Genomic DNA, 21,404 nt, shown 5'->3' with positions numbered 1-21,404 from the left:
GGGTTTGACAGGGTAATACTGTGGTTTATATGGAAGTATGGAAACTTTTTACTCCAACTTTCCATTAAAGAAAAGATTTACACAGACAGACACTATTTAGCATTTGATTTCATACTGCAAATACTGTCTGACTGTCCAGTTGGGATTCCTGACACCACCCCCAAATCTCATTTATGCTGAGAAACAGCAACATCTTGCTTGTAACACATCTACTCCCTCCATGTTATTTGAAACTCAGATAATAATTACCAATTATAAAGCTTTTTTCAAATGCTTTATACAGAAAGGCCAGATTTTATATTACAAGACAGCTCTTCCCAACCTTTAACACTTAGTTACCAAGCATTTACTTTGCCTTGGTTTCCTTCTAATTCCCATCTTCTGTGTCATTCAAACCACTCATATTGCCCACACCTTGTCTGTAATTTCGCAAACACCTTCAGCCTTGCAGGGAGCCAAGGGATGCTGCCATGGAATGAAGCTGCCTCTGCTTTTGCCAACTATTTGCTCCCAGTCCCTATTTTCATGCCTACATAAAATTGTCTGCAAATATTTAGGAAATTGGGCAAGGAATAGATCCAGCTGACATCTAGGCTGTAAATAAAGGGTTTCTTCAGCTATACCAGTTTACTGCAAGACCAACGGCATGAACAAGGGTGTGTTGGGAATAGAAGACCAGGAAGACAGCTGGATTTACTCTTTCAGTAGAGTGTTGGCTTTTACTAGTTTAAAACACCCATTAAAATATTAAAGTGTAGTTTCATGATAGGTTTATCCTGCTGTTGAAAAATTAGGTACTTCCCTTTCAGCTGTACACTTCTGTCCCCTCCCCTCGTATCGGGTCTTGCAGCACAGTGGGCTGCAACCTGTGGGAACTGAGCTGAAACTTAAACCAATACAAAACACACTGACAGATTCTCTATTAATGTAGATGAGGTCACGGTGTGATGCAGAAGTTCTAGTAAGAAGGTGTGCATAGGATGACAGGATTGCTTGTTGGGATTGGTAGTAAGGAATTATTCACTTAAATAAGTCACAAATCCACACCATTAGGCTACCATCAGGTGGTTCCTCAGGACATAACATTTATCTTGCATTTTTACAGCAGCCAGCAAACTGTAGCCCAACTCTGCTGTAATTTGACTTGTAACCAGCCAATATGAAAACACCCAAAGCCCCATGATTCTCTCCTACTGGGACAGGGCAAGCCACATACAAACTTTGTCTCATACTTTGTTGCATGGTCTCAGCACTATGGGACACACCTGACAGGCTGCACTTATTATTTCCTAAGGGGAAAGGGAAGCCTATGTCAATGGAAAGTTTATGGAATCCACCTAAGGCTACTGAGGGACCTGATGGAAATGCTCACAGAGACACTTTCAACCATTTTCCAGCAGCCCTGGCTGACCGGGATCTCAAGATTCCAGCTGATGACCAGACAGCAAATGTGATGCCTGTCTAGAAGAAGGGCTGGAAGGAGGATCTGGGCATGAGGCCTTGTCAGTCTGACCTTGGTGCCAGGGAAGGTCATGGAGCAGATCCTCTTGAGTGCCACGACACGGCACATGCAGGAAAACCAGGGCATGGGGCCCAGCCAGCCGGGTTTGTGAAAGGCAGGTCCTACTTGATTGACCTGATCTCGTGTGACAAGGTGATCTGTTTGGTGGGTGAGGGAAAGGCTGAGAATGCATCTACCTGGACTTAGGTAAAGCCTTTCACACTATTTCCTACAGTATTCTGACTAATATTACCATTATTTCCTTCTTCTCCTTTGACCTCACTTTTTCTGTAGTCTTCTATACTGGAATGAATCTTCTCCACTGTTTTTGTTGGGGTTTTTTTTTCATTCTTTTATCCCATTCTTTCTTTTTTCCCAGATCATGTTTTACCTTTGCACTTCTTTTTTCTGCTGTTGTTCTCCCTTCTCTTTAATCGCTCTGCCTGCCTCTCTTGCTCTGCATTGGCACTTGAAAGAAAATACCCTCAGTCAGCAGCTGAGATCTCAGTGTCTAGAAACAAAACCGAACTGCAGAGGACAAAATGCTGCAGCTCCCAAGCTTCCCAGAAGAGACAGTTCACTGGATTCCACCACAGGGCTTTCTCTAAACCAGATCAGCTTGGAATGTAAATTTAATCCTTTTTAGCTTCTCATTAAAAGGTACATGATCAGTCTGAAACTCTCCATCCTATAGTCTTCTCTGGTTGCGAGAATGTAAAGAAACAATCCTATCTCTTTCCTCAAATCACTTAATCTCCCAGTTGCTGGCAATCTGTATTAAGCCATCTTTTTTCCCAGAAAAGGATCAAGTATTTTTCTCTGCCGAATGAATGTGGGTTCTTTTACCTACGACTTGAAACTCTCTCCAACAACAGTGTGCAAATCAGTCTTTTCTCACCTCCCTGTGTCCCACAGTTAAAGGGTTCATATGAATATGGACAATATGCATAAAGAAGTCTTCCTGCATTGGTGAACACTGCCTATTTTTCACATTAAGCTGTTGGAACAGATTCTGAAGCTTGGGAAGTTACTGTAACAAGCAACTTACAGGAACACCTGGCAAGCCTTTTAAAATTACAGAACAATACCCTGAAGTTAGAAAGCAGGGCTGAGTTCTCAGGTGGCTTTCCAACATGTTGCCAGTACTGATTTAAACCACCTCCAAACTTGACCCTCACCACACAATCTAACCAGGGTCACCACAGCACCAAACCTTCGGGCCCGCCTGTGCTTGGTACCATTCAACCTTCCCACTAGAGCAGTTCAAAGAGCAGGGATACTCTGGGAAATTTAACATTAAAGAAACAGACAACTAGTTGCCACCGAAGCAGCATCAAACTCAAGCCTGGCAGGTGACCCATAGAGTTCCAGAACCAATAATTTCAACCAGTGGAAATGTTTTTTTATCTATTTTTTCCTCCCTTCAAAATCATCCCAGATCCTCTTTGCAACTTAGTTCCCATAACAAAATGTTTTTTTCTATTTTTCTCTAAAGCATTTGTAATGGGACCAACAGGAATGAGGAATGCACGTGTCATTACCAGAATCATATTAGCACTAACTAACATTACTGAACTTTTCCCTTCCAAACATACAACCACAAATACTGAAAACCCCAGAGAAAATGAGGGTCATTCTGAAACACCTCAAAAGGAAGAGGGCCTGGGAAATATGGATGAGCTCAAATAAAGCAGAGAATTGTGTGAGAAGTGCACTTTTAAATTTAATATAAACATTAATTTTAAATTAGTAGTATTGAGGGAGCAGTGCAGAAAGAGATCATGCCGTAATAGCAACAGAGAAGTAGAAGTGCTGACAGACTTGAACAGCATAAGCTTGTTGTTGTAGCAGAAAATAGGGAGTCACCGGGAGTATTCCAGACTCTACTAAAGGTTAGAATGAGAGTTTAAGAACAGGATACTAGCCCCAGTATTTTGCATGAATCGGAGCATTCTACTACTAGGTTACCCAGTGAAGTAGTTAAGATGGATATTAAAAAAGAAACAAAAGAACTTCTGCAATACAAAGAGTCAGAAGCAAATAATCTGTGTATAAACAAAATCATTTGAGAAAACAGTGGCATGACTGGTATTCAGCATAACTGATATAGTCTGGCAGTACCTGAAAGTGGAAAGCATTATGCAACTGGTTAATATGATTGATCTTGTCTAGTATTTCTCACTCTCTCTCACACTTTTGGGGAGAGTAACGCAAAAGCTTTGTGCTTTTTGCCAACCGCTGATACTCAAGAAAGAAGAAAACTTTTCATTAACACAATGTCTTTTGTTTAACATATGTAACCTCATGTTCACATATGATATAAACTATGAAAAATACAGGCTCCTCAGCAAAAACATAATGACTCATGCCAACAACAGGATACACTTGAAAGTATCAGATTTTATGAGCCTACTGAAGCAATACCACACAATGATACAGTACATGAATATTCAGGAGCTGCCAAACCAACAGCAAGCAAAGAAACTGGAAAAGGAAGCTAGGAAATTAGGGATCCCTTGCATCATACCAATCATGTATGACTTTTTTTGATGGATAATCCACCATAATCTCCAAAAATAAACTCTACTTACAGACAAGTAATCCACTCCCTATTTACAGGCACTTCTTTCTACACAGAACTGTATTTCTCCTTCCTAAGTGAAGGACAGGACAAGGGGTGTGGGGAAGGGGAGCGGCGAGAAAAGAGTTGGCCCTGGATCTGCTCTATCCCAAAATACTTCCAAACCAAGAAGTCCATTCTTTCTCCTGGAAACCAGATGTCTCCTTTTGTTACCCATTCTCCTTGCAACTCAAGCAGCAACAGTTAAGGCCACTGAGGGTACCCTGCTTTGGTAAAGGGCTGTTAGGAATACTCACAAATGAATCTTTCTATGCATTTAGAAACCACTTGAAAAACTAATTTTGTTGGGTTTGGAGTCAGTGCAGGCAACTGAAAACACCATGCAACTGTATTACAACTCTGGTTAGTTATGCCTGTTACATCTTGAATTACACGACCATATACCCTTCTTCCCCTCCCCCCTTCTTACTGCAACAAATGGTAGCTTTTCCAGCACTCCTTTAATCCCGGAAGAACAATTGGCAGGACAAAGAATATTGTTTTCTGAACTGAAAAACGGAGCTGAAGCATATTTACATAATTACATTTGTTTGGGAATGTGACTTGATTAAAAAACAGGAATCCACTAGGATTCCCAAAAGCTTTAGAGAAAACATCTTTTCTTTAACTTGACTACCTGTGCTTCCATTAAATGCCTCCTCACTTTCATTCACAGACCAGGAGCAGAACTTACTTTGATAATTACACGCTAAGGAAGAAACAGTATATTTGGAATAAGACAAAAAACCCCAGCTAACCTGACGAACAGCAGGCACTATGAGGAAAAACATAAATCAGGGAACTCTTACCTGTTATTTAGTGTGGTTGGCAGAGGATGCGTTGCATTGGGTGGCACGGTTGCATGAGTGAGAGAAGCGTTCTGTGATATTGTTGCTGGCGTCTGAATTACCCCATTTAAAGCCCCTACAATTCCATTGATTGCCAGCTGGCTGGCTGGCAGTGCTCCAATTATTCCACCCACACCCGGCACTGCAGGAATGGTGGAGGTTACAGTCTGCATACCACTATGCTGAACTCCAGGGACTCCCGAGCCTTGCTGGGCCGGACTCTGCCCAGCAGGTGGTGGAGTGGAAAGCGCTGATGAACTGCTGGTGCTTTGTCCACTGGAGGTTATCTCCTGGTGTCAAAACAAACAACAAAGCCCCCTCAGCTGCATAAAATTTCACCTAACGCCACAATGCAAGGACTGGGATGAGTTAACTTGTAACAAGTTTAGGTTTAGAAGAAAGAAATAAAAATTACCTGATTTAATACAGGAAGAGAATTGTCCGGTAAAAAACTGTTTCCCAGATGAGGGCTTTTACTGCTGTTCAAAGAATCAGTGCTAGGTGCTAAAGTAATTGTTTCAAAAAACACACAGTGGTTAAATTTCTGTAACATGCAAAAAGATTCAGAATAATTATTTCAAAATTATGACAAAGGTAAACATAGAAAATGTAAAGTCAACTTTAAAATCATTGCTGAATAGTAAAATATTAACTAAGTAATTGGTGAATCAATAGATTCAAATGGATGTGCTCCAAACTGAAGTAAAAGAGAAACTGCACTGAAAAAAGTAGTAATGGTTCAGAAAAATAAACCAATTGATGTTTAAACATTTAACACATCAGCAAATACTTGGTCTATATTCATCCTACATTTATATTCATCTCCCATCAATGGCATGTGTGGATGAAATAGATATTTCATATAAACACATGTTCAAATTACTTTGACACTTTAATAATCCCCTCTACTTACGTGCTTGTACTGGAAAGGCATGTGCTTGATGAGAAGGGCTGGGATTTGAAGTTATTGTTGGAAAGGGCACCGAAAGCTGTGCATTGAGAAGCTGAAGTCGCTCCTTCTTTGCGGTCAGATTCTTTATCTGTTCTTCCAACCGCCTATTCTCAACTTGAAGTTGGTGTAATGATTTAAGCATTCCTAAAACTAAGACAAAAAGGCACACATTACATTTCACAGCCACATTCAATGAACGAATAACACCTTCATTCAGTTTTAATTTCTGCATTACATTAAGACTAGCATATATGTGAAAATATAAAATTATTACAGATGTCTGAATTTTAGCAGAAAGATCTGAGATCAATTTTGTGTTATTTAAAGCATAGAAAGAAGTTTACAGTGTGCTGTGATAGTAATTTTGGAATACCTCTACACCCTGGCTTAAATACTGATAAAGTAGCCTCATTAGGGCCAGGATACATTTTAAGCAAACAGCAGTACCTGACAACTTAGCCCCAAATCAGAATATAAAAGTATTTCAGTAGCACAGGATAGTTGGGATAAATCCAGTTCAGCTGCAGTATTAGGAACTATAAACCTTATAAAACAGAGAAGTTTGACAAAAATATGCTCAGCTAACAGCACAAGCAACCAACAACATTTATATAAAAACAACCAAGTTTATGAAAAGGGAGTTTTTCTGATTTAATTACTTGTACAGTGAATCATAAACCAATAGAAACAATGAAAAAAAAAAGAGAAGTCCTCCAACGTGAAGTTGTCCCAGTGCACCTTGGCGGGAGCTGCGAGCAGCGATCTCGGAATCCCCCAGCAGGGAGCACTCTGTGAGCACCGCACTTACCCCCCGCGTTTGCATAACGAGGGCATCACCTTCTCTATTGACCTGATTTTTACCAAGCACAGTTTTCTCAAACTCCCATTTGGTTTCCGAACTTGGATTTCCCAACCAGTACTAGAGTGTGACTGTAAAGCCACAGGGATAGCCTCCTTTTTTTTCTTGCCTTTTTTTTTTTTTTTTTTTTTTTAATTCTAAATTGTATTTGTTTAACATGACCTCTGGGCCTACTACAGACATAAGTCTACTGGTATAGGCACATCTGGTCATTTCCCAAGGATTTAGCTTTTATCCCTCCTCTTCAAGAACATACAAAGGAACCCTCAGTGAGCTCAAATGAGATGCAATAAGACTTAGCTAAACCTGTCCTCCAGCTATCATGTTTAAAGGATTATCCCTGCATGAATTTCCTCACAATTAGCATTTTTGTCAGGATACCATTCATAAAAATACTAACTAGATAGCTCTTTACACTACCAAGGAGAAGAATAATGTGTTCAATAAAATATAACACAAACCATAACCTGGAATAAAATAAATTTTTTAACATATTCAGTGATTGTCTTTGATACTGATACACTGTTGAATATGGAGATCCACGTGATCTACTGATCACTTATGCTTTTAACATATTCATTCTTGGACTATTCCACTCTATTAAACATAACTTGAGAAAATAATAATTTGCCTGCTTTAGGAACTCACAAGAAAGGCAGAACACAATAAAGACACGAAAGCCCAGTAGGACACCTGACTAACATTTGTAAATATTTTCTTTTCAAACAGCAACAGAAGTAGGCAATTCAGATTTAAAAATAAAAAACAGAACAATAAAAATTATTACACCAATCTATATCATACAATATAAAGAAAAATGGGGAACTGTACTACATATTTACAGTAGTGGATCTAAGACTTCAGAGTTTCCAAACTCTGCAACTGGACCTGCAAGTTAGTTCCTCTTGCATGATAGAATTTCCCCATCTATAAAAATGTAGATAATCATAGAGAAGTCTTTTGTAATCTACTGATGCCATGTGCTGCACTAAGAACTATGCTAGAACTGTACATTACAGTTATATTTCAATTCACAGCAGAAAATAAATTTTATTAAAATTCTTGGACAAGCACAGAACAGCAGTTCTGAGTAACAGTTGGCAAAAGTCATAATAAAACAGACTGTGAGTACTTACTGTCACTGGGGGTGCCTTGCTCTAATAAAAATTGTTGTCCTTCACTCCATTGCCTCTCCAGAAGCTGTTCTATGCTGGCTGCTACTGGGGGCAAATTTTCCCCACAACCATTTCCTGACTGATCATAGCGAATCTGCAAGTTGCTCACAGGGGATCTGTTGAAAATATTGCAATTTATTGTTTAAAGAAAAGGATGAAAGGAAATGTATTAGAAAAAGGCTGTTGAAATTTCTTATATCAGCTCTTAGCACCTACATATCTTATGCTTCCAAGACTAAGCTAATTCATCAAAATCACTAAGAACTCCTGGTTCTCACTGCCAGGGCTTTAATAAAAGAAAGACATATTATTACAGTGTGAGAATTTATACTGAGAAAGCACATAACCTCTTCTTGCATACAGACTAACAAGACAGTAACTGACAAATAGCATTGAATTAAATTATACAACACACACTTCTACAGCAGGAAACCATTATATGTGGATACACAGGGCATCAACTTTGGGGGCAAAAAAACCAACCCACACCAAACTTCAAACCTTTCCCTGATAAAACTGGGAAAAATAAAACCAATTTCTTAAAAGCATCACATAGAAAGGCCATATGTAATTCCACTGACTAACTTGTTCTTAAAACAGTCATGTAAACCCAGACTTTTGAGGGACTACATGAAAATATTATTTCACAAGGGATGCAATGAAAGTTCGAAGTTATCCTCTGCCTGTTCTGTGAACACTTAATATACCCTCTTTTTTTACTCATGATCACACACAGTTCAAAGAATAATCCCCTTGCCACATGTCTTTTCTCATTCAGGAGAAAATTAATTATTCAGCACACGGCCACTGAGAAAGCTGGCTACCTCTCTCAGGCCCTAGGAGAAGGCTTCTTTTGCATTGGATGGGGCACAATTTAACTTGTGAGCAAAGCCAGATATTCGGTGTATTTCTGACTCGGATTTCTGGTCTCATGTATGCATGGTCCCATTTCTCTACAGGACCACCACCAGAGCCCACTAAAAGCTGGTTCTTGATTTTGATGTTGGTTGTTTGGGGGGATAATCAATTCCAGTGAGCTCAGATTCTCAGATATTAGTTATTACTGTAAGCAATTGGTGCCATCATGGGATCACAGCTGTACTGTTGCACCCACAGTGCAGACTTACCAAGAAGACCACCACAGTCCCAGTATGGGACAACACAGAGAGCTCAGGAAATCAGTGTGTTAATTATGATTACCGTAATAAGCAGTGGTCACAGCACATTAGCTACCTAATGAGTGTCGAGCATTTTGCAGGCACCAGAGCAAAGCGATTTTTTACGAGAAAAGGTTTTAAGTAGGTGACTTAAGAGCTCTGTTAAGTATTTATAAATAGGTCCTTTTTTGCATACAGGAAGAAAGGAAAGCACTTGTTAAAACAAAAAGCCCTGATGAATGGATAACCAAGGTAGTGTTTTTTGACAAGAGATGACAACACAACAGCACGTAACAGTTCAGCACAGAGACAGCAAAAGTAGTCTTAGAACGGACTGTTAACACGATGTGCTGAAGCAGTAAGAAGGAAAGTTTATGCAGAAACTACACTTACACTTCACACAAACAACCCACTTCAAAACCAATACAAAACCAGAAAACAAATACATAAAACCACTGAAATAACTCCCCCAGAAACTTCTCTCTGTCTACGTGTTCCTGAGCGGCACATAATGCTACCTTAACAGATTGTGCCATTTGAATTATAGATCACCAACAAAATTCTTGTTGGGCTTTGGACTGCTTCCCATCAATTTCGAAAAGGTAGAAACAATGCAGTACATGATGGTACAACCTCTGCAATCCTTCACTGGAAGCCTGTTACAAGAGAAGGGTAAAAAAAAGTAAAATCCAGACTTCTGTGTATTGCAACATTACTCAGTCTCTCCTCTCTACCAACTGAACCCCTAGCTCATCCTTTAGACAGGATATGGTTCCTGCACGCTAGGGTTGAATCCTTATTCCAAATAGTATTTGATCAGAGTTTCCAACAGGATTATAAAGGTCCTGTCTGCACTGGTCCAATCCTGCCACGGAGATGGGAATCCTGTTGCACACCTTGCCTGCTTTCACAATTGTTTTTTGTTTAAGTTTGGGGTACAGTTACTCATACTATAGAGCATTAATTAGAAGCAATACTGCATTTAGATATAAGCATACATACAGATTTTACTGCAGGTACTACGTAACATATTTTTAAATCTAAGGTTAAGTATGGGGTAAAAAATAGTTTAAGTGCTACCTTGGGAAAAGCAGCGATTCCTTTGCAAAATGGAAACAGCTCACATATACCAGGTATATTTATATTTCTCATATATATATTAAAAGTTAAAATACAGCATCTTAAACATCAAACGCTGTGGTTATACTGGGGTGGAAAGATATAACAATATGAATTGGAAATGACCATACAAGCTCATGAGTCACATATGTCTTCTCCGAAGAGCTGCAGTCAGCTGCGTCATCAACAGCAAACAAATGTTCTGCAAGTGTTTTTATTTTAAGCAACTCGCTGAAAATCACATGGTTCTTTCGGAGAACTGTGTTATTTATGTATCTCATAAGTTTCAAAGGGAACAGAGTCAGAACTTGCAGCTAAATAATTTTAAATAGATAAAGCAGGTAACATTCGGAGTTGCAAGGTTTCCAGATAGCAGATTTTTTAAAGTTAGCTTTTTATTCACTATAAACCATATTTTAAGCAACCAGAGTTACTTATTTATTGAAGTGGGGAAGGTGGGGAGTTATCTACACATTTTACAAACCTTGACATATGTGTAATCTTTTTTGTCGCGCAAAGCAGGGGTGAAATTTGCTGACTACTGAACTTAACTGAATGAGTAGGTTTTCTAAATTTTTTCCATGCTAGGTGTTTCAGACTAAGTTTTCCCACCTATCAGTTCTGTTACTACAGCAGCAATTTCTCCCCCTTGCTTTCTCTCACACCGCCCCCGCCTCTCCCCCATTTTGGCTTGTTTTTGAACAACACTACTGCCAAGCAAAATCTCTCTCCTCTTTGCAAAGTGCTACAGCTTCTATACACTGCAGGAAGCTTTTCAATTGTGGATTGAGGTGGCCTTTGTATCATCCAGTTTTCCTTAAGCATCCCCATCAGAACCAGTTGGTATTTTACCATGCTGCAAGTGCTGGACTGTATATACCCTGAACATACACACTTTGTACAAACATCATATTTAAGTTTACCTTCCCAAGTATTCGACCAAAAGACAGACTGAACACAACTATGATTTATGCAAATATTGACTAAGAAGGCATTAAAACTCATAATTACCACAACATGTATGCATAAGAGGACTATTAAATATATAATCAAAAGTTCTGGAATTTCCTAATTGTTGAGCATTTTCCTTTGCAAAATTCTCTGAACTTCCTTATCTGTACAGATCAATTTATATGCTAATATAAGTATACAAATTTATACTAAGAATACCATCTAAACTGATTTGTAAATTCTCTAAAATTATTTTAGAAGCAACACATACTGGAAAACTTAAAAACAAGTTCATGACTAGGTAATAACACCTAAGTATTTATAATGGATAATCTCATTACATCCAGAAAGATGTCTTTTGATTAATTAAGGAATATAATACAAGATCAACAACATCAGACATGTACATTAAATTATCTAATTTGGAGATATTTGTTATAAATTACCATAATAAACACATGCTACAGCAATAAAATTCATTATTATAATGCTAATTCTGTGTAACTAGCATTTTTTAGCATTTTATCCTAAAATATTTTTTCAGGATAAATCTCTTTTTCAGATAAATCTTTTTCATGGTTAGTACCTAAATAAAAAACACAGTAATCACACTGTAAAATATAATTTATATTGGATTCAGTATAGAAAATAAAGCCCTTTAAAATGAAGACTTGCTTAAAATATACAGAAAATATTACTGAAATATTTAAAACACAATATTGAAATTTTAACAGCAACTATTTTAAAACAAAATAATATTATACAGTTTCAGCAGAATTCTTATCTCAAACTTTTCTAGCAGATGTGAATTGCAGCAGAACAAAAAAATACTTATTTTTTTCTACAGAGAATTATTAAAAATTTTGAAGTTGTGAGGGAAAAGGAAGAAAATATTTGCTTGGAATTTTTACTGATATTTAATGTTTCACACCATCTTATTCTTGAGATCATTGTTAAGTATATGGGATTTTGGAATTTTTTCAAATATTACTAAACTAAAATTGTGGTAACAAATCTGAGGAGGTAAGTGGTACATATGGATTAAATGACAGATAAATCCCTCTAAAGCAAGATTCCATTTCTTAAATAAGGGAGTAAACTAACTTACCTATAAACCTTAATTTGTAAACCTAATTTCAGTTGATACAAAAGTACATTTCAGCACAATTTTAGCTCTCTGGATGAATTAGGGATTTTTTTAGAAGGATATATCAATATAAAAATACATGTATTTATACATGTGTGTTTATATTTTTATATATATGGGCTTTTAAAACACTTTGGTATTACTGGTAAAAAGACAGTGAAGTTTGCAAATCTTAAAACATTTCCTCTGCCTGCACTCTCCAATGTAAATAACGCTTACCGTGGTGAGAGACTTCCTCTGGGTGATCCTCCTCTGCCAACAAGGCTTCGGCTGTTATCTCCGAGATCTTGATCTGCAGTGTAAATATTTCACAGCTGATAAATCGCCTTTTCTTAGATAAGAGTTTTAATATCTGATGTAGATATTTTAAAAATACCTTCAATCTCAACTTCTATCTGTAGTTACTGCTGAAGAGTGAATAAGTAACTAGTTTAAGATTGTTGAACTGTAGCATGTAAGGTGTTGTCCTTACACATTTCTGAGGCTGTACCAGGCCATGGATTATGTTCACTTCTTTCATTCCTTTCAGTTTTACAGCACAGAAGCGTGGTTTGCATTTGCAGTACCCTCCCCTCAGCCACTTTTAATTTGTACGGTGAAAGTAATGAATCACAGCTGTGGACAGCTAATCTGTATGCTTATCACAGCAAATCCTGATGCTCTGTATTTTTTTAACACTTTGTATCCCAAAACAACTCATAAAATATATAACGTATTAAACTTACTGCTGCCATCTAACAAGCACACGTTATTCTGCAAATTTACTGAAAACTTTATGAAAGCGTATAATTCACTAATTCCTATTTATAAGCAAAGCATAGGAAAGCCCCTTGCTAAAAAGGTAGTAAAACAAACAAAAAAGGCCTCATTAAATATACGAAAACGTTTTGCTTGGAAGGACTCAAAAGGGTTATTTTCCCTATGGCCTCTCAATAAAATAACCCTATCTGCCCCCTTCAAGGTTGCCCTCCCCCTATTCTGAGTCAAGCGACCTCCGACCCCTTGGAGGGCAAAGACATGACTGATCCATTCTTGGTAAACTGCTAAACTCATTCCCTTCCCCCAAACAGGCATGACTACTACGACATGTCAACAAATCCTTACGGAGGGATTGAAACAAAGCAAAGCCAGCGGCTCATTAAAACCGCGGCAGAGAGCCTGCGGTACCAAATGCCAATCGGTAAATATTCACAAGATTATTAAATGCTGCACAAGTTCTCTAACGGGATCTCTTTCACACGAACTTGTATGTAATGCAATTTCATGAATTATGCAAATAAAGGTTTCAACTATTCACGACAAAACCCAGAGCTGTGTCACTCCGGTTGCAAAGAGCTGGGAACTGAGCGCATCAATCACAGGAGTCACAAGAGACACTGGTGCATTCCTGCCTGCTGATGGCTCTGCTTAAACATTTACATTTCACACACCGAGGGGAAAAAAAGGGGGAAGAAAACCTGCGCTGTTCCACAGAACAACTGAGAATTTACTTCCAACACAGAGCAACTTTGTACAGACATTTAATAACCGAAAGCCGAGCAGAAATCAAAAATACAATTTAACAACCTTTTTAAAAACAAGAAGTTCTGTGAAGCTGCACATGTGCACCAGCAGAGGAAGCTTACCTGCTTGGCTGTTTTCAGACTGAGCTATAAGTGCTGCCATGGCTGAATTTGGATTCAGCCTATTGCCGTACATGTTGGATGGAGGCAGACTGAGAGAAGATCCAGGTAGGGTGTTTGCCTGCAAGAAACCAATTACAACTTGAATCCTTTTTTTAAAACAGGGAGAAATGCTAAATGTATTTTAAAGAAGCCTTCTTAATGTACATTTATTATATTTGTAAGTTGAATGCTTTTTAAAACAATGTATTTGAAAGAAAAAAATGTTTTCCATTTTTAAGTATAGAAATAGAATTGCAGTACTTTGAAAAACAGATCAGGTTTTAAAGTGTGTTGTACTTGTGGCTGGCAAGATCTTTTAATTCAAGAAAACCCTTCTAATAAAAAACTACTGTAGCAAATATTAATACCTAAAGTGCATTTTAAAACAACCACAGTTTGCAGAACAGTCAGACTTCCTTGTGGTCCTGAAGTATGCACTCAATGCTAGGACTTAGTAGCATGGCGACCATGTGGTTATCCTACTAATTATTTAATCTTATTAAACCATTTACAAAATAAGGGCAGGTAGACAACAGATGTCTCACAAATGCTTGGGTTCCTTACATCACAAGCCGGCTGTGGAGGTCAAAAGGTCCAACTTTCAGCTCTACAGTTTAACTACACAGAGCCATATTTCCTTTGCTCGACTCCGTCATTAGTAAAACGTGCACAGTATTTTGTTACTTCCTATTTTGATAGGCTTGGAAGCCTGGTGGTTTTTTGTTTTGTTTTGTTTTTATTTTAAAGAACACAAACAGCCATTACAAGTATGTTTTCTATACAATAGGGGGCTCCGGGAACCACAGCTTTGCCCTGACCCCATATAAGGAACTGTATTTTTGGCAGTTGGCCAGCTCTACTTATTGAAGAGCTCCCAAAGTTTGTGTTCATTCATGTTGCTAACCACAATTCTGAAGGTCTCTGCTGGGACTTGTGCCAAACAAGCGAAAATGAACCCTTAAACAGATGAAGCTAAGGAGGCTGGCCAAAATCTTGCATAATCCAATGCAATAAAAATACCTTCTTCCTTGGCTGCTTATGCTTTTTCCCTTTCGAAGAAAAAAAGATTTGTGTCAAATGCTAAGTTGCAGAGACAGGCAATCAAAGAAATAAAGGCACAGCTGCTTACTTTAAAGGCATTTTCCTACCTGATAAAAAAATTATTTCAGAACAAAGAAAATATTTCAAGGGGGGTGGGTGTGGAATCAAAGATCCACAAACCTGCATGATCACTGGTTTTAAAATCAATCTTCTAAGAAAATGTAAACAATTTTTACAAATGAAACTTTTTTTGAAAACAAAAAATAGAAGGTAAACCGTAAGGAACTCAATTTGTAGGACATTTTGACATGCATAACTGCACACAAGAGACAGGGGAAACATACTGGTTATTACAGCAAAATATTACAGAGTATAAACTATGTCTCTGGAAAGAATCACACAGTACCATTAATTTCTGGCTTTCTGCCAACATATTAAACTTGATGAATGGACTTTTATGAATTCACACAACTGTTTTCAATGATGCTTTATTTACTATATACTGGTGAGAAATTGTGCCTGATATTCACCTTCTTCTACTGTCACAAAGTTGGAAAAAGCCACAAGTAATTGCTTACAATGATCAGGGGTTTATTCATTTTTCAGTTTATAGGTATGTGCAAGATTGCTAAACATTGAAACACAGTGTCGCTTCAAATCTGGCTGTTACTTCTGGGGGGGTTGTTGGGGATTTTTTTAAGAATTGCGTATCTTTAGTAGAATTAATCTGAATTATTTCTAAGTCTTAAAAATAATGCAGGCATTTCCACCTCCCCAGGTACAACACCTTCCAGAAATACAATACATATCAGTACTGTGACACTGACAGACAAAGGCAGCAATACTGCACAGCTCCTGCTCTTTTCCTTAACAAATGCCTGAAGGGCAGCTCCAACTCAACCATTATTGTTTCTAGCAACCTTCAGCTCTTTTCCCCTCAAAACCAAACAAACTTCAGTCAAATCCTTTCACTGATAAAACCTGACAGAATGGAGTATTAAGAGATTCAATCAGTATTATCCTTCACCATACCTGAAAGACCAGACTAGCAAAATAAAAGTTTATATGATGTTATGAGTTCTACTAATACAGCTGGGGGCGGGGGGAAGGAAGGGGAGAGGGGACGGAGTGGTGGTATTTAAACTCCAAACACCAGTCCTTATTTCTGTTTAGTTATACAGTATTTCCCCTAAAAGATTTCTTTTAATTCTAGTAAGTGTGTGTACTGCTCACATTTTACACAGAAGCTTCTATACTTAGCTCTCAGTCCATGTAATTCACTGCAAGGCTGCTTAAAACTGTGCAATAGCAACTATATAGTAATTTATGATGGCAGGGTAGCTATAATCAGCAAGGGGAACACGTTTATTTGACTGAAACACGCACAAATATCTTTAAGAACTTTCTGAATGTACCTAAGTATCTTGACGGGAGTTGCTGAAGTTGAGTAACTATCACATCACAAAACAGAAGACATCAAAGGAATTAAACGTTTGTTATGTGGGTTGATATAACAGATCAAAAGACTTAGAAGGATTTAAACAATGTCTAAGAACTTGAGTTTTTCACAAGTGGTGGTTTCACCCTAAACTTTACCCCGTTTATACTTCAAAATAATAGTAAAGGTGTCCTACAAGTTGGAACTACAGAAGTTCCAATGCTATCCTGCATCCTATGCAACTCTTAAAGCAAAAAAAGACACAGTAAAATTGTTCAAGTAAGTTGAAGGCAAATAAAAAACCTTTGAAAATACCTTTTTAACATGGCAATGTAAAATGACAAGAATAATGATTTGTGAAGCTTTCTTATGTATGTGACGACTTCATCTGACAAGGAAGTAGAGAAGGTGGAAGAGTGCTACATTATTTAAAGGTGAAATAGGAGCTTCATGTTTCACTCACAGTCGAAACAAGCTGTAGCAAGCATTTATTAAAAATGCGCAATCATCCTGTCAATACATATTAAGGTCACAGGACTGACACATGTTCTAAAATGCAGAACTTTTAAGGCTGTATTATTCTTTATTTCAACTGTTTCTATTTGAACACTCAACACAATACATGATCAAAATGTATGAACTAATAAAAGCCCAACACTACTAAGTATTTATTTTGAAAAGGCAGCAAAATTTCCTGAAAATATTTTAGCAGAAGGATTTAAGCCCATCTAGAGGTATAAAACACACTGCTTTCCTTTATGGCATGTTCAATAAATCAGTAAAGCCATAAGCAGCAGAGCAGCACGGAGGGACGATGCACTGTAATTCAGGGAATGCCCACGTGCAGCAAGAAATGATTGATATTTGACTGATGCTTAAAAACACTTCCTCTACAGCAAGAGAGAAAGTACAAGCATATTCTTCTAATTAAAGAACAAGACTTGCAAGTTAACTACTTTTAACTCCTATATATAAATATCCACCAAAATATTTAGAATAGTTTTATATTTGCTTGCATGACTCCAGTATTATTTAACAGTATGACTATAAAGTTTCCAAAGGATTCATATCTGAACATTTACTCGTATCTGAAATTTTCCAGGGGAAGGAGCCTCTTCAATCAAAAGTTGTATGTTAAGAAAAAAAAAACAAAGGGGAGAAAAATGAGACAATACTTAACTATATTCAATCAGATTGGATATCAAAACTTTGAGACTCTTTGAACATGCCTTTTCCCCCCAATTCTTTTAAGTTTTATGCTATGAAATATTTTCTGATAACAGGCCTCATTTCTGTCTCAGCTCCACACCAGTAAGGTTTTAATACTCAGCGTGTGATGAGAGATGAAACCAAGTGTGAACAACTTTTGGGTCCCATGAGTAGGCTGACTGTTGAAGCTGTCAGGTTCAATTGCATCATTCCACATTATTCAATGCCCCAAACTGCTCCCTAATTGTTAGAGGCTTAACATATTCAAAACCATTGTTTAGGCTAATGCTGAAATGCCTACAGTTGAGTTTCCATAAAGAAAGGGGAGGGATTTAATTGTAGTTAAACCATTACTGAACTCTCCTCCTTTCATGATAGGGCAACAGGGATGGCCAGAACAACCAATTCCAAGACAGCTTCTTAATCAGTTTATATCCAATCAACACCCCTTTTCCCCTCTGCTTTAAAAATTGTCAGTGCTATATTGTAGCTTTGTATTATATCATCATAATGCTTTACAATTAGTGGCACACCACCTAATTACCTATTTCCACCAATATTTATTTGTCAAAAATAATTTCAAAGGTTAATTTTATTTCTTGTATAAAATAAAAACATATAATTGTTCCTGTGGTTGGGGTCACACCATTTACCAATCATACCAGGTTCTCCATCACAGCACAATGCTGTGAGATGAAGTGCAGAACTCCCCCTTGCTCCTACCAATACAAAATGAAGAAATAAAGAGCATTAGATATGCCACTAACAACTACTTATGGCCAACTACTACTGAAATCATACAAAAAATTTCGATGCAGATGAAATTTAAAGCTAAATTTTCAGCAAGCTGTTCTGCTACCCTCCTGAGATGTTACGAACACTTTCCATGCATGTCTAGCTTCATGAAATATGGAAGGAGATTCAAGCACAGGACCAAGTGTTAGCATCAGTTTACTTCATCTACAAGACATCTTAAGCTGATACATTTTGGTATATGCCAAGCAATATTTATCTGAACAATGTATTAATTAATTAAAACCTGCATTGAATTTAAATGAGATTAAGATATGAACACATATTCATTCTAGACATAATAAAAAAAATTATAATGTGCATATATAAAAATTTTTTTCTTTTCTTGAGAGGTGAAAAGAGCTGCCTGTCAAGTGACAGCAGTAGAAGCAACCTTGCCTTGTGTTGCCTAGATTAATTTGGGCAAGTGAAGAAATACTATTTTAATCTCTAAAATTTTTATGGCCTTTGCTTGGGTATTGAAGGCAATGGGAAGAATATGCTATTGCTTCCTTTTTTTCTTTCAGTACTTATGGTACAACCTTTAACTGCATTTAGAAGAGGTGAGGGAACCACCAATATCCATCATCACTTGCCTCCTGTGAACCATCAGCTGTTCAATACAAAGATGAGTCCTGCCACATCAACACCTTCTCATGCATTACTTCCTGCACCACAACCCTTGAATATTTTCACCACAAATACGGAATTTGCTTAGAAATCTTAGAATACTTATCAAGATCTTGTTTCCAATGGAAGAACAAAAATCTAAATACCTGTTTATTTTCCTATATGCCAAGAAACACAGATGGAAGATAACACAAAAAATCCTTAATAAACTGTTTCCACATTTCTTCTGAAAATTACCACCTGACTTTTCAAAACAACTAGCACAACACAGAACAATATTAATCTGTAGCATTATAATTACTATTCATATATTTTAACTAAACTGATACTTTGATTTACATCTTTTTAATATATGTTTTGGCTGTCATAAATTATAAGTTGAACATAGCTAAATTTCAAGCAAATGATATTGACCACTTACTACAACAGCTTACACTACTGATGACTGGAATCAGAGTGAATTTTTACAGCAAACCTCACCTCACCTGCTATCACACATCACCAATGCGAATCAAATGCAAACATCCACTGTGGTTTTTTTACACATTCATTCTATGAATGCAACACTGAGATTGAAAAGATAGCCCTCCCATACTGCCGTCATTACCATCCAAGCACTCTGAACCTCTTAAAGTTTGGGGATTTTTTAAAACAGATAATCAAGGTCCAATTACACAATAAGTGTTTTCGCTACCTGGCTGAAATAAAAGAACTAACTGAAAAGCATAATTAGGAGGTCGGAAAAGTTAAAATGAAATCAGAAAAAGGGTTTACAATGTCTTAGAAGAAAAGAGCAACTTTTCATTCAAAAATAAGAAGAACATTAATTACAAGTGTACAAACTGTCAGAATTTAAATCTGTCAGGAAAACTGTATTTGTGACATCATTCCATGATACAATATTCACTAGTACTTTTCCTGTTTGCAGCAAAAATAAATCCTGTGAACTTCTAGCTGCAATGAAGACTCTAGCTTATGAACAAGCTAATAATCAAATACTGTCTTCGAGAATCAATTGTTTCGATTAAATGTACAAATAAATCCTTCCATTAAATGAAGCCATCTAATCTTCAAACAGCAGCACTCAAGTGTTTTCCAAGAAAGGCATGAATGAATACAACTGGGAAACACAGTGGGATTTGAAAGTCAAAATGAAAAATTAATGGCACACCTACAGAAACTAATTTATACCTCTGCCCAGTGTACAACAAGGGCACATAAAGTCATTAAAAACCACATGGATAGAAGGCCTATCTTCCAATAACGTGAAAATACTATAACCTCAACTGTACTACCACTTTGCTCCTCTCTTTCATGTTAACTAACTAGGTATTATATAAAATTTTAACCAATTAAAATCTATTTATTTATATGGGAGACATAAAAAAGAGACCTGTACAAAAACTTACAAGAATGCTACCTCATTAAGAGGTCTTTTTTGTTTGGTTGGTTTTGTTGTTTGGGCTTTTGGTTTGTTTTTTAAAGGAGGCATTGCAGAGATAAGACCCTGGGATTCATCCACAGACCTAACTGAAAACAGAGCTATCATTTCAACACAAAGCCCTTTTACCTTTAAGGTGGTTGCTCTATCGTTTCCATCTACCTCTGTCTTCATAGCACCTAAACTGTATGTGCTCTACAAAGTCATGGAAGCACTATCATGTTGGGGCCCTCCCCCTGCCATGTAGTCCTGGGAGAGGGGCCCTGGGGGGGAGACACGGGGTTTCCCTGTCCCTGCTCAGCCTCGTTCCCCATTGGTTGTTTTGTGTTCCCCTGCGCGGGCAGAAGGACCCTTGGGTCCCGTGATTGAGCAGTTCCTCGGCAGAGCCCCGGCCATGTGGCTGAAGAAATAAACATCTCTGAAACATCTATCAAGAATCAGTCCATATATATATATTCTTTCCATGGGCCTCGTTGTCTGATATGCGTGTTACAGTATCCCCGCTATAACAAATGGTGGGTAATGCAAGCAGAACAATCCCCAATCCCTACAGCAGCTGGTTTGTGAGTAAACTCTGGATTCCTCTTCTTGTTTTTGTTTTGCTGTTCCATCTCTAAACTATGGAGGAACCATGGGAAGACTCTTGGCTCTCAGAGCCGCATATGGACATTTATCTTAAACTAGAAAAGATTCTTGAACAACGATTTGTAAATTCTAGCTTAATTCAAGCTCAAAAGGAACTGAACCATTTCCTTGCATGGTTGTTTAAGAACTTTTTCTATGTTTCTTGGGATTTAATTCTTACCAAAGACTTTTGGAAGACCGTTTGCACACAGTTAATTTCTGAGTCAAAATATATG

General features: G+C 37.5%; 1 protein-coding gene across 4 annotated transcripts in view; it reads right to left on the bottom strand.

Annotated features, from left to right (window-relative positions):
* Window positions 1-21,404, bottom strand: part of MLLT10 (myeloid/lymphoid or mixed-lineage leukemia; translocated to, 10) — a 127,943-nt gene that overhangs the window by 4,840 nt on the left and 101,699 nt on the right. For 3 of the 4 annotated variants that reach the window (XM_017741441.1, XM_008639308.2, XM_017741439.1), the window contains 6 exons: window positions 13,955-14,072; window positions 12,549-12,621; window positions 7,917-8,071; window positions 5,883-6,071; window positions 5,385-5,473; window positions 4,931-5,259 (listed from right to left, as the gene is read on the bottom strand). In XM_017741441.1, the coding sequence (XP_017596930.1) occupies window positions 4,931-5,259; window positions 5,385-5,473; window positions 5,883-6,071; window positions 7,917-8,071; window positions 12,549-12,621; window positions 13,955-14,072 (953 nt within the window). Of the gene's footprint in view, window position 1; window positions 1,970-4,930; window positions 5,260-5,384; window positions 5,474-5,882; window positions 6,072-7,916; window positions 8,072-12,548; window positions 12,622-13,954; window positions 14,073-21,404 lie in introns of those variants that run through there. The other variant, XM_017741440.1, reaches the window with a different exon arrangement.

Source organism: Corvus brachyrhynchos, unplaced genomic scaffold, assembly GCF_000691975.1.
Source record: "Corvus brachyrhynchos isolate BGI_N302 unplaced genomic scaffold, ASM69197v1 scaffold167, whole genome shotgun sequence".
In the NCBI taxonomy this organism is placed as follows: Eukaryota; Metazoa; Chordata; class Aves; order Passeriformes; family Corvidae; genus Corvus; species Corvus brachyrhynchos.
The sequence above is the reverse complement of the archived record's forward strand: the minus strand, read 5'-3'. Positions and strand labels throughout refer to the sequence as shown.